The following is a 14,308-nucleotide window of genomic DNA, read 5'->3' as shown; positions in this document are numbered from 1 at the left end:
AGCAACAACCTGGAATACTTAGCTGAGGAGATTTCCAGACTACGTGTGGAGGACATATCCTGGCTTCTCCTTGCAGCTTATAGTAAAATGCGAGCAGAGAGAGAGAAACTTAGAACTGAACTCTTGGGTTCAAAGAAACCAGAAGTTGATGGCTTGGAAAATTACGGGCTTCCAGTGGGTAGAATCCCAGAAGCTACAGCCCAACCTGAGGACAAGCCAAGATTGGATAAGGAGTTAAGCAGAAAGGATTTGTGGAAACTCCTATTGTCTGATGGCTTTGACCCCTGCATGCTTCATGCAAAGCCAACAGAATTTTTGCGAGATCTTTATAGACGGAGCCATTGCCGGTCTGGACTGGAGGAGACAGACAAGGAAAAAATTAAAGGAAAAATCTCTTCAAAGACAGAGCCATGGAGGTTGAGGTCTGGAGTCAGGAGGTCTAGGGCTGAGAGAGCGGAGCAGCCCACACGCAGGGAAAGGGTGAGTTTGCCCTGGAGGTCGAGGGCGGGCCTTCCGCCTCCTTGCTCAGGAAATGTCCTGCCACCCCAAGCCCCAAAGAGGGTGGAGCACATTCCCAGGGAATTGGGGAGAGCCTGGCTGCCACCACATTGTTCTGAAGGGGTTGAGCATGTGACCCGGAGATGGAAGGGAATCCGGGAGCTGCCCCGATGTTTGAGGAGGGTGGGGCCGAGAAGGTGGTCTCCCCAATGTGTGGAAATGTTGGAGCACTCACCTAAGTGTTTGGAGAGGAACGGGCTGCAGAAAAGGCCCTTGGGAAGGGTTAGGCTCCCACTCTCTCAAGCCCCAAGGATGCAACATTGTTCTGTAAATGACTCTTGGACTTTGAAATCTAATGGACTTTGTCCTGTGGGTTTTAGGAACTGTTTTGCTCCTGTTAACCCTGTTTTCCTTACTGTTTCTCCTTATGGCAATGGAAATGTTTATCCTATGAATGTCTCTCCTTTGTATATTGGAAGCACATAACTTGTTCTAGGTTCACAGATCCACAGCTAGAGGGGAATTATGCCTTAGAACTGACCAAGCCTAAACTTACTTTGATGGGATTTTGTACTTAACTTTTGTTACTGAAATGATTTAAGTTTTTGTGATAAATGAATGTATTTTGTATTTGGAAAGATAATGCCATTTTGGGTTCCAGGGGGTGGAATGTGCCGGTTTGAGTGTATTGTGTCCCCCAAATGCCATTATCTTTGTGGTCTTGTGTGGGGCAGAAGTTTTGGTGTTGGTTAGATTTGCTTGGAGTGTGCCCCACCCAGCTGTGGGAAATAATTTTGATGAGATGTTCCCATGGAGGCTTGGCCCCACCCATTCGGGGTGGGCCTTGATCGGTGGAGCTATATAAATGAGCTGACTCAAAGAGGAAAGAGAGTGCAGCTGGGAGTGATGTTTTGAAGAGAAGCAAGCTTGCTAGAGAGGAACGTCCTGGGAGAAAGCCGTTTTGAGGCCGGAGCTTTGGAGCAGATGCCAGCTGCCTTCCTAGCTAACAGAGGTTTTCTGGAGGCCATTGGCCATCCTCCGGTGAGGGTACCCGATTGCTGATGTGTTGCCTTGGACGCTTTGTGGCCTTAAGACTGTAACTGTGTAGCGAAATAAATCCCCGTTTTATAAAAGCCAATCCATCTCTGGTGTTTTGCATTCTGCAGCATTAGCAAACTAAGACACTCCATATTCTCACCAACGTTTGATATGTTCAGTTCATTAAATTTCAGTTATTCTAATAGGAGTATAAGGGTATCTCTCTGTGGTTTTAATTTGCATTTTCCTAATGATAAAAATGTTGTACATATTTTCATGTGCTTATTTTCCATCTGTATATATATCTTCTTTGGTGAAATGTTTAAATCCCTCGCCTGTTTCTAAATTGAATCGTTTCCTTACTATTGCTTTTTGAGATTTAAAAATATATTCTAAATATAAGTCCTTTATCAGAAATACGCTTTGCAAAGATTTTCTCTGTGCCTTTTCTTTTCATTCTCTTAACAGTACCTCTTGAAAGAAATAAGTTTTTAAATTTGAGAAAGTCCAATTTATTTTATGGATCATGCCTTTGGTGTTGCATCTACGAAATCTTTGCCTAACTCAAAGTCACAAAGATTTTCTCATATTTTCTTCTAGAAGTTTAACAATTTTAAGTTTAACATTTAAGTCTTTGATCCATTTTTGGGTTAATTTTTGTATATGATGCAAGATATACATAGAAATTCATTTCTTTGCTTACGAAGATTCAAATGTTCTGGCACCGTTTATTGAAAAGGCTATCCTCCCACTGAGCTGACTTTGCACCTCTTAAAAAATCAGTTATCCATATATGTGTGGGTCTATTTCTGGAAGTGTTATTCTGTTCCATTGATCAATTTAACTATCTTTATTCTGATAACTCATTGTCTTGATAATTGTAGCCCTGAAAGCAGGTAGTGTTGGACCTTCAACTTTGTTCATCTTTTCCAAAGTTCAGCTAATCTAGATTCTTTGCATTTCCATATGAATTTTAGACACAATTGTTCAATTTCTACAAAAATCTCATAGAAATTTTTGATTGGGATTGAGTTCAATCTATAGATTTAGCCATATTTTACAGCTTAACATTAATCTTCCAGTCCATGAACACAATATGTCTTCCATTTATTTAGGTTTTCTTTAATTTCTCTCATTAATGTTTTTTAGTATATAAAACTTATACAGTGTATAAGTCTTCCACATCTTTTGTCAGATTTATTCCTAAGTACTTAGTATTTTCTGTACTAGTATAAATGGTATTGCTTTTTAAATTTCAATTTGTTCATTGCTAATATAAAAATCAATATCTGAATGCTGATCTTATATGCTGAAACTCTGATAAAGTTTTCTTGTTAGTTCTAGTAGCTTTTCTGTGGATACCAGAGGATTTTCTACAAAGATTATAAATGTTATCTGTAAATAGAATTTTACTTACTGCTTTCCAATCTGGAAGTCTTTTATTACTTTTTCTTAACATACTGCACTGGCCAGAACCCCCAGTATGATATTGAATTAGTGAGAGCAGACATCCTTGCAAAGACATATGAAAGACCAAGGCTATTATTCTATTTGTTGTTATTAAAGAAAAAGTTCAGTAGCTACTGGATGAACAAAAGATAAATGGATGATGAGACATGGGGAAATAGTCAAGCACTACTTCCTTAAGAGGAAGAAAGAGAAATTTAGTTATCTACAGAGAATAACAACAGAATAGTGGGAAAACGAATAATATACATTATCTGACAAGACCAGGTAATCAGAACTTAATCAAACCAAGAATAGGGAAAGCCCTTCACTTAACTGACTGTTCACATGCTATACTTTTTCTTTTCTCTGAGCCTGGCCAACTGTGCGCCCATAAGCATTTATTTAGCACTTACTGTGTGCCATTCCAATACTCAGGGGAAAAAAGGAAATTTTGCAATTTTTAAGAGAATTACTTAAGATACTTTATCAAATTTTAAAGTAGGTATTTGAATGAAAAACTCAATAATTATGTAAACAATGACAAATCCCACAGTGGAAATGGTTCTTTCACTGAAGTTTTCACTCATCTCTTGTGAAATATAATGGGGAATTCTCAGTACTTATTTTACTTAATTTCTTCACAGGGTCTTAAAACAATGACTATTCTTACTATCTTTGATGCTCTCTCCTCCACTGGCTCCCATGGTATTGGTCTATTTTGGTTCTTCTGCTAATTTTTAGATTACTTCTTCTTGGTCTCTTTCCCTGTTCCCAGGGCTTGTTTTTAATTTGTCCTCTCTGTTCACTCTGTATTATCTGTCTGTGATTTTACCCATAACACATTTAAAGAGTTAAAGCTATATTAAGTTGATGGTGACTCTCAACTTTATATGCTAATCCAAGATTCCTACATCTAATGACACCTGGGATTCAGTGATGACATAGCTTTCTCTTATCCATACTCATCTAAAAAGTCACTAAATCCCAGGGTTTTATGCCAAAATAAGTCATCTTTTCTCCAAACCCCCTGATACATTCAGATTCTTACTCTTTTTTTATTTTCCTCAGACCAGGAGTTGGCAAACTTACTTTGCCAAGGACCACAGAATAAATATTGCAGTCTCTGTGGGGACTATGGTCTCTGTTGCAAGTACTCAGCTCTGCCAATGTAACATGAAAGAACTCATAGATAATATATAAACAGATGGATGGGAGGCCAGATTTGGTCCATGGGGCTGTAGTGTGTGGACCCCCAATCTAGACCATGATCTCCTAGCAAGTGTCTCTCTTGCTTTCTGCATGACCGAGAGGACGATTTTTCTAAAATACAAATCTGATCATGCCATGTCTTTTGAAAGCTACTCAGTCACAACAGGACTTCAGTACCTGGTTCCTGCCTCCCTTTCTAGCCTCAATGCCTATCAGTCCCTGCCAGGTACTTTAAACTTCAATTCTCAAACTTGAATGGTTTCCACCCATACCATACTATTCTTTTGGTCTGGAGTGCTATTTTTCCACTTAACCTTAACGCTTTGGACTGCTAAAGACAGAGTTAATCTTCAAAACTCTGGATCAGGGATTTCAGTTTCCCCTTTCCACAGTAGGATCCTCTCTAAGCATTATTACCATCACTGTTATTAGTTTTAGTTGAATTCATTATATTGACTATACTTACCTGTTCACAAAGTCTGTCTGCCATACTAGATTGTATGCTCTTTGAAGACCAAGATTGCCTTATTCCAATTTGTTTCCCTAATACCTGGCATATGGCAAGTGCTCAGAAACTGCTAATGTGAAACTAACATGCTTATATCTCCAAACCCACATAAACTAAATTTGCATTGTTTATACTAAGCTATCTTGCCATTAAATGCAAATACAATAATTGTCTTACCACCTTCAAAGCCCTGAAAATGCTTTTATTCCTAGCTAGAATTTCCTCTATTCCCATCTCTCTATAATAAACTCATCCTTCATAATTACCACTGAAGATAACATCCTATAAAAAGGTTCTCAAGTTAACTTCATCTGATTCTAGGCCCTTCACCAGGCCTAGGACTTAGGTATTTCAAGCTGTTGCTAGACATGTTTAATATGTAGAATGTACTTACATTTTCAAATTGCATTTTCCTTTTAGTGCCTAGCAGTTATACAAACAGTGTGGGATCTTAACCATGGTTGATTATGGAAGTTTGCTTCTTTAAAAAAAATCTCTACTTGTAAAACATTAATTATTACTCAGTAATAAAATTAAAATGGTCAAAAAACCATGCTATTTCACTCACTATACATTGATTTTTTTATAAACATCCCTTAGATCAATATAGTCACAGTCTGTTTTTGTCTCTGGGGAAAACAGATGAACTAGCAATTAGTAAATTGATACTCAGTCCCAATTTTTAAAAATTCACATTATTTATTATAAGTGAATGGCAAGTTTAGGGTATCACAAAATTTGGAAATATGACACATTCTTTTCCTGAAAAATATTCTAGAATCAAAGAATCTTTTACTATGTACAGTACATGAACATTTAGAGACTATGACAGCTTAGATAATTCAATAAACTACCTGAGTGTACCTAATGTGTTAAACACTGTATTAAGTGCTAAAGATATAAAAAATGAATCATTCACAGTCCCTGCACCAAAAGAGCAACCAATCTATCAGGAAAGAGACACATAATCCTGGGTAAGCTTATCTATAGCGAGCTTTGCTGTAGCATTCCAACTTGTGACTAGATGAGTCAATGACTACATGATAAAAGAAATGGTTTGGCGATGATTTCAATTTATCAGGATGGTATTTTGTTGTGACAAATTGTTTGAAGAAAGAAAGAAAATCCGGATGAAAGTATGTCATAAGGAAATGGAAAGCCTCAAAAATTTACAGCCTGTCACTCTATCTCAAAAAAGTACTCAAATAGGTTCCCCAAAAAGGTAAATAAATGGTACTGGGGAATATACTCCACCAAAACAGAGAGAGTCAGTCAGCAAAAAAGGGGCACAAAGGACCTAGCAAACAGGATATCCAACATAGGAGGCAAAGAAAATCCCTGGGATGATAGTGAAGGAAAATCCCAAGATGACAGCTGTGTAAAAAAAGGCTCAGAAAGCATCCAATCCGTTGGATCAAATCAGAAGTTGTGCTAACTACTCTCCAAAGACAATCCTCAACAATTCTCTCTCTCTGTATGTGCAGGCCACCCTGCACATCAAAAGGTGGGATCTTTTCCTCTCCTCTTGAATCTGAACTGGCCTTGTGACTTCTTTTGACTAACACAATGTTGCAGAAATTTAGAAGACTGGCAGCTTCTGTTTCCCTCTTGAAAGCCAAACACATTTTAAGAAGTCTAAATATCCTGAGACCATTATGCTGTGAGAAAGCTAAAGTTAGCCATGTAGAAAGGCCATAAGGAGATGCACTGTGGTGCCAGACATATGAGTCAAGCCTTCTTGAACCTTCCAGCCGTCAAGCTTCCAGCTGAATCCCGCTGAGTGAGTGACCTCAGCTTGACAGCACATGAAGCAGAACCACCCAGCCCAGCGAAGCCTTGCCTGAATTCCTGACTCACAGAACTGTAATAAATCAGTATTGTTCGAAGCCACTAAATTAAGTATTTGTTACTATGCAATAAATAACTGAAACAGAAATCTCCAAAAGAGCTGAATCCTATCTTCTTTACCTAAAATAGAAATATTAAGAATTAGCAAAAAAAGGGAGATAATTACCAAAAGGAACAGCTGAAAGAGTTGAGTGGAGGAGGAAGGGGTGGGATGAAGTAGGGGGCTGCTGTTTTTCATACCAAGCCTTGAAGAACAATTTGACTTCATATCATTTGCATTTTTAACTTTGATAAAACAAAAAATAAGTAATTAAAAAATTACCTAAACCAAATGTAAATTAGTATTATAAAAAATAATTTAGATTATATGGAGAACTCTTGTTATCAAGTCTGAAGAGTTCTAGTTAACTGACTAGTCTAGGTGATGACAGTTGTCACATATTCAAGATATGAATTATTAAAGACAAATTATTAGAATAATCAGAGCAGCATAAACCATAAGGCACATAAATATTTCTGATGATTCAGAAGCTGTTTATGGTATATAGCTTCTTAGGAATATTATTATGAACATTATTTGTGGTATGAGGAGAGTAAACAAAATCTATTTCTGGAAGCAGAGCTGTCTTCTCATTCCTAAGTTGCAAAGATAATATAAATACTGATTTGCGCTCTTGAGCACCACACAAGTGAGTAACTTTGGCATTGTTTTCTCCATTTTTATTAAATCAGTATTTTGAATGAAAGCCAAAAAGGAGTGCCTATTTCATTTTCAGATGACACAAATCTGAGAAGAATAGCTTATTTACTTTAATGGAATTGAGATTCAAAATCACTTCAAAAGTTAGAATGTAAGGTTTGGACCAAAGGAAGAAATTTGATAAAGATATATATACAAAATTGTACATTTAGGATGAATCAATCAATTTTCTTGGGAGTGATTCAAATTAAAAGTCTTTACTAAAAAATGGCCAGCACAATTTTAGGCTGTATAAGACAGTATACAGAACAGCTGTAGCATAAATATGCTTATGTTCCATGAACTGAACTATATACTAAAGGCTAGAAAAAGAGAGAAACACTTAATGTGGTAAGTGATGTGGACTAATCTGGCCACAATTCCATTCAGTGTGTATATGCTCCAGACTAAGAGTAAGACGAGAGCCAAGTGAGGTGAGTGGAAAGACTCCCTGGGGCACTGACCAGTGAAACATCAAAGGCCCTCCAGGCAGCAGTGAAGGTCCCTTTGGGTCTGCTGAGGTCCCTGAATTTCATATTGGGATTTCTCCAGCAGTGCTCAGCAACTCAGATACAGGAGTAAAGAAAGCAGAACTACGGATTATCTCAAGATTAACTTTTAATGGGCAGGTATGATGAAATGATAGGAGGTCAGAGGGGATTTTAGGCATTGACAGGAATGGCTAAAGTAACAGAACATTGGTTTTAGGTTGGATAGGAAAGAAAATAAAGACCAAAAAGGACATTTTGAGAAAAAGTAAGAGGACCAGGGGACTAGATGTCTTAATGTGGGATTAGATAGTAGGGATATAATTGTGAGCAAGATAGCTACATTCAGGCTAACACAGAAGGCAAAAAAATTAAACAATTAAAATTTTAAAAACTGTTACAACAGAAGGATACAGAATCTTATGGGGTACATCACAGGAGCATCTACTAGCTATAGGATTGGTTAGGGAAGGTTTTCTAACAGAAAGTAATTTTTGAGCTGAGATCTGAAGGCCAAGCAGAGGTTAGTGATGAACAGAGAAATGAAAGTATATTCTGTAAGAACAGCATGAGCAAGGCCCAGATGAACAAAGACCAGGAAGAAGCAAAGATTGATCACCTAACAGCTTACAGGGGTTGTCTGCAGAGATATTGGAGTCACACAGGAACAAAGCATTAGGACCACAACTCAGGAAGACTTAAAGGAAGGGCAAACAAAGAAAATAGGAGTTGCAATGGTGATAGCAAAAATTAAGATGTTGAAATATATCTCAATACTCTGGGCATGCAATGTACTTAAATTCCAGACTTAGCAAAAAGAGAAAAATACTGTACCTTTGAACGAAATGTTGGATGAACAAAATATACAGCCTTCAAATTCCTCTTGTACCTGATTCAAAAATTTTAAAAAAAGGGTCAGTACAAGTTATACCTAAAACCAGTTGCCACATGGACAATTAACTCTTTGAGTATATAAATGCACTCACACAGGAAAAAAATTGTAAAAAGCAGCTCTAGTTTACATACTGAAATTTAGGTGAAATGGCAAAAACAATTTAGAGAACATTTCATTATTTAAAGTAGCTGTTTTACAGGAGATATTAAGTGTTTCTGTGGGCTGCGACAGCCATCTACAAGTAGGACAGAGTTAAGCTTATATTTAACAGTTATTGTGTGCTCTTTTTTTCATATGGCACTAGGATCTATGGGATCAGATGCATGAACTGGAAACAGTCAAACCACTTAAAATTATAGGAAAAATCAAGAAGTAAAAATTTCGATGTTCACAAATAATAACAGCCATAAATACCTATATAGAGTTTACTATATTCCAGAAATGGTACTAAGGTTTTATATTTAATTCTTGTAGCAGTTCCATGAGGTAAATATTCTTATTGCCTTTGTTTTATCCTGCGCAAAGTCACCCAGCCAGCAAATGATAGAGCCAGGAGTTGAACCCAGGCCATTTGTCTCCATTATCCATGCTCTTACCCACCACTCCATCTACCCTCTCCAGATAGAACATAAACAGAGGGATAGACAGTCTCTTTTCATCTAATGATGTGCCTGAAAATTCTGCAACAGCCCAGTAATGACCACTGGTCCACTGGAGAGGACTTTACAGAAGTAGTAGGAACCCCTCATTTCACAGATGAGGCCTGTTCAAAGTCAGAGAGCTAGTTAGTAGCAGAGGCAGAATTACAGTGGAGTGAGGCTTCCTTACACATACACAATCTACTTTCAGACCAAGCTAAAATGTTGTCTATCGGTAATGAAAGCTTTAACATACTTAAGTAAGATGAAATTTAACGGGAGGCATAAGATAGTTAGAAATTTACGGTTATTTGCCTTCTTTGCAACCTAACTGTAAAATGGGGTTTTCAATGCAATTCATTAAAGATATTGTGATGCTACAAGTAACAAAACAGCCTTCAAGAGGACAGATAATAATTTAATTATTTTAATTTAGAAAATACATTAATGAGAAAAATATTAAAGCATTACATTTTATCTTTACTACAGGAGGCTGTCATATATTTTCCAGTTAAAATTGCCATCATCACTTCAAGGGAAATATGGTTTAATGAAAATAATTTGCTGGTTTCAAGTCAGTAGCCTAGGTTCAAGTCCAAATTCTGCATTTACTGTTGTATGACCTTGGGCAACACAATTCATCTGTAGGTATTCTCTTATCTTGCAAAAGCAGAGATTGTCCCTAATAAACGCACAAGGTTACTGGATCAAATGAAATAATGTTTATAAATGTAGGCTGACAACTGCACAAACCATATAAATAGAAGTTACCATTTTTGTTATTTTATACACACATACTGGTAATGACCCCAAACCTTTTCCAAAGTGTTTAAAATGGGGGAAGGGTTACATAGTAATCTGCTTTAGAGCAAAATTAGCTTGAGTTAAGGATGGCCTCCCATTATTAAAACATCTAATCTATGTCTGATAAGTATCTTTGTTACTTGAAATATCCTTTCAGAAAATACATAGCAATGTTTGCTACTGCTTAATATTGGAAAAGAAAGAAGCTATTTCCCCCATTCATAATTTGCAAAAATAACTAACTTGACATCAACAACATCGTAGAGTTTCTTCAGGAAGTCAGAATCCAGATGATTGTATTCGCTGGTGAGAGTGTGAAAATACACTAACACATATTCTTTCACAGCAATGTGATCCATTACATGGATAAAATATAAGAGAGCCTAAAAGAAAAAGAGGAAAAGTAAAGACCATTTTTCACAATAGTGTATTTCACAGAGGCCAAGAAAGAGAAAAAACCCCGAAGGGTAATCTACTCTAGACCCCAGTCATTGCAGATGGACATCTCAGACTTAGGAGTATCAATTCTCTTTGAAAGGATCTTCAGGAAAGTGAATTATCCCTGTGTTTAATAATTCACATAAATACTATAGTACAATCTCTTTTTGTCTTGTTCTAAGTATTAGAGGAGAACAATCAGTCTCTATCCTCTGAAAATTCTTTATATACTTGAAAGAGTTCTTGGGTTTCTTCTCTCTAGGGTTTCTTCTCTCTAGGATGATGATATCAAAAACATTAAAATTAGAATTTCTAGACTTCTAATTATTCTTAAAGTTTCTGCCTGAATTCGATCAAAGTCTTTGGAGTCTCTTCTTAGAGACAGATTCATGGCTCTCACATAACAAAGAATTACTATAAAAAGTCACAGTGAGTGATGCCTTATGTGTCTCACTGTGAGGGCTAATATTCTTAGCATCTTTAATGCTGGTCTGAATGAGGAAATTGAGAACAGGTTTAGCCTGTAGATGGCAATATGCTGGGCAGCATTTCTAGAGCTCTCAAGACTCAAATTTAATGTGACCCAGATCAGTTAGAGAAATATTCCATTACAAGAAAGATGAAATTAAAGAGAAATACTAAAAACAAAGCAGAGACACAATAGGCAGGGCCAGTATGACCCAATGGTTTAGCTATAAACAATTACAAAGAGGAAGCTAAGAGGAAAAGACTGAAGAATTACTATAAACAGAGACTATTTTCCAATTCCTCCTCAAGTAAGTCCTTGGATTAACCTGATTGGATTAACATGGATTCAAATACTGCCAGAGCAGACAGAGGAGAAGATTAAGAAAATAGTATCTTTCTAGTAGTTAGCTGGTTTGAACCTTATGATATACCTAATTATTTTTTATGAAATAATACAGCATGACTATCCAGAACACCACCTTAAATGCACACCAAAATCAAATGCTTTTATTGGTACCAACCACATTATTGATGATCAGAATGAATGTCACACTGATTATTAAGAACACAAAACAAATGAGCACAAAAAGAAACATATCTAATGATATAATTTGCATCTCTTGGGCTTTTTCCTCCGTGATGTGCGTATATTTTTAATCATTCTTATTTCTGCTCTTACCAGACTGTTTCTTGGTCATCTTTCTATCTACTCCCCTCCCACACGCCAGCGCAATTGAGATACCCTTTTTTTGGCTTAAATTCCCTATTTTCAACATAAGATATTTTTTATCATAAAAATGACAGAAAAAATTTGAACAACAAATTCTCCCCAAAATCATGAAATACATTTTGGCATATTTAGTTCCAGTTTTCACCTTTGGGCATTTTTTTTTTTTTTTAACTAAGGTCAGTGTATATACAACCCAATGTATCACTTTGTCTTCTACTGATACTATTATAAACATTTTTCTATAGTACCTGCCTGTATAATCAAAATTTTAAGGGTTACAAAACATTTCACTTGTGGATGTACCATAATTACCTGTTTGGAGTTTAAGTTATAACTTTTTGTTACAAATAACCCTGTGAGAAACATGGCAGGCTCAATGCTTTCATGATTTTTTAATCCAACATCAGTAACTAGGAGCTTCAGGGCTTAGCCAGAAATAATTATCTGCTTTTACACAAATGTATTTTACCTTCAAATTGTGTGTAATTTTTGCATTTTTAAATTCATAAAATTTGACTATGGTTTAGAATTGTCAGTTGAAGTAATTCTTCTCCTTTGCAGTTAATCTGCTAATAAAACGGATTTTGTATGAAGACCTATATATTTATCATGTGTATTCAAATATTCCTTCCATGAGTATTCCCACTTGAGCAGTTTTAATGACATCAACATCATTAAAAGTAGAATTTCCAGACTTCCAGTTATTCTTAAAGTTTCTGCCTGAATTCAGTCAAAGTCTTTGGAGTCCTTCTTAGGGACTGATTCATGGCTCTCACGTAACAAAGAATTACTATAAAAAGTCACAGTGAGTGATGCCTTATGGGTCTCACTGTGAGGCCTGTAGCTACTTACATACTTCAGATTATTTCCCTAGTACAAATTCCCAGAATTTATTATGGCCATTTTCATAGTTTCAATACATCTTTGATAACAATGATTATTATTTAAAAGTTCTGTCTAGTTTTGAAGGTAAAAAGAGGTATCTCACTTTAAGTCACTTTTTTGACTACTAATGAGGAGGAAAATTTTCTTCTTTTTATTTAGCAGTTACAACTTTTTCTTCTTTTAGGAACCATCTATTTCTGTCCTTTGTCTCCAAATGAAGGAATTATGGTGTTCCACTATCTTGGGTAACTATATCTCTGGTTTCTTCTCTTTGGAAAGATACTCAAGAGTTAATTATTTTTGTTTTCTTTTCTTTGTTTTTAAAGAAAGGCAGAATTTGATTGGCAATACAATTACAATACAGAATGATTCTAACCAAAAACTTACCAGTCACATCATAATCAAAACAAAGCAGCTCTGTTTCTGGAGATCACATTATGGCATTCCAGTTTTTGTTTCTCCTATGGAGCAAAATCAAACCCCTCATTTACTGAACTAATGCTTGCTGACTCACAGAATCAGGGCAGCTACCCTGCCAGAGATACACAATCCTGTCTCATCTTGAATTCTAAGCAACGATTCCAAATTCATATCCTACTTATTTTTAAACTGATATTTGTAAAATAGAGCCTTTTTATGGCTTACCTTGTCCATATCTATTAATGTTACGGGAATGTTTCTTCCAACTACCACCATCACTGTGCGACCACAGTTATCAACACCTACAAACAGGAAATGTTATGAGCACCCAGAAACTTTATTTCAAGAATATGATTTGTCCTGGGCTCTGACCTTATAAAAAATATTCTATACAAATTTAAAAGACTGAAGCCAGGACACATAAGTTTCTCAAATTTCATCTTCATATTTTTTCACTGTGTGGGAAACAGACTTTTTGTTAGCCTCAGGAAGTTTTGATCATTGCTGTTACTTTTTTTTTTTTTTTTAACATTTTAATTTGGAATAAATTCAAAGTTATAGGAACAGTTGCAAAAACCATACAAACCCCATACACAGAACTCCAGCATTCCCTGACCCCCCCAATACCCCCCGATCCACAAACTTTAACATGCTGTCCCACTGCTATTTCTTTCCCTCCCTTCCTCCCTCCCTCCCTCCCTCTCTCCCTATCTATCATCCATCATCTATTGCTCTGTCTTCTGAACATATGAGAGCTAGCTGCACGCCTCCTTGAACAAACACTATAATTCTCATATACAATTCCCATGAACAAGAACATTCTTTTATGCAATCCCATTAAGCGCAGCTAAGAAGTACAAGAGATTCAACAATGATACAAAGCTTACACTCTATATTTCCTTTTCCTTATGTCTCAACTATGTCCCTTTGAGCCTCCTGTCCTCCATCATCCAATCCTATACAGGGTCATCCTTGGCATTCAATCATTGTCTATTTAGACTTTTTTTTTTTTTCCTCAACTGTGGAAACATATATACAGCCTAAATCTTCCCATTCCACCCCCTCCCTAGCATTCCATTAGTGGGATTAATCACATTTAGAATGTTGTAATGCTATCACCTTCCCACCCTCCATTGCTAGAAACTTCCCTTCACCTCAAACAGCAACCTTGCACTCATTTCTTAACTCCCCATTGCCCCTTCCCCCATTTCTCTTTGATACCAGCTTAACTTCTATAGGACACATAGACTATG

The 14,308-nt window shown here is 36.5% G+C and overlaps 1 protein-coding gene across 4 annotated transcripts in view; it reads right to left on the bottom strand.

Annotated features, from left to right (window-relative positions):
* The window catches only part of GDAP2 (ganglioside induced differentiation associated protein 2), a 70,848-nt gene that overhangs the window by 14,010 nt on the left and 42,530 nt on the right, over positions 1-14,308 (bottom strand). For 3 of the 4 annotated variants that reach the window (XM_037826265.1, XM_037826262.1, XM_037826263.1), the window contains exons 10-12: positions 13,281-13,357; positions 10,358-10,497; positions 8,612-8,666 (exon numbers count right to left, since the gene is read on the bottom strand). In XM_037826265.1, coding sequence (XP_037682193.1) covers positions 8,612-8,666; positions 10,358-10,497; positions 13,281-13,357 — 272 coding nt within the window. Of the gene's footprint in view, positions 1-5,424; positions 6,671-8,611; positions 8,667-10,357; positions 10,498-13,280; positions 13,358-14,308 lie in introns of those variants that run through there. The other variant, XM_037826264.1, reaches the window with a different exon arrangement.

The sequence above is a fragment of the Choloepus didactylus genome, chromosome 2 (genome assembly GCF_015220235.1).
Source record: "Choloepus didactylus isolate mChoDid1 chromosome 2, mChoDid1.pri, whole genome shotgun sequence".
Classification (NCBI taxonomy): Eukaryota; Metazoa; Chordata; class Mammalia; order Pilosa; family Megalonychidae; genus Choloepus; species Choloepus didactylus.
The sequence above is the reverse complement of the archived record's forward strand: the minus strand, read 5'-3'. Positions and strand labels throughout refer to the sequence as shown.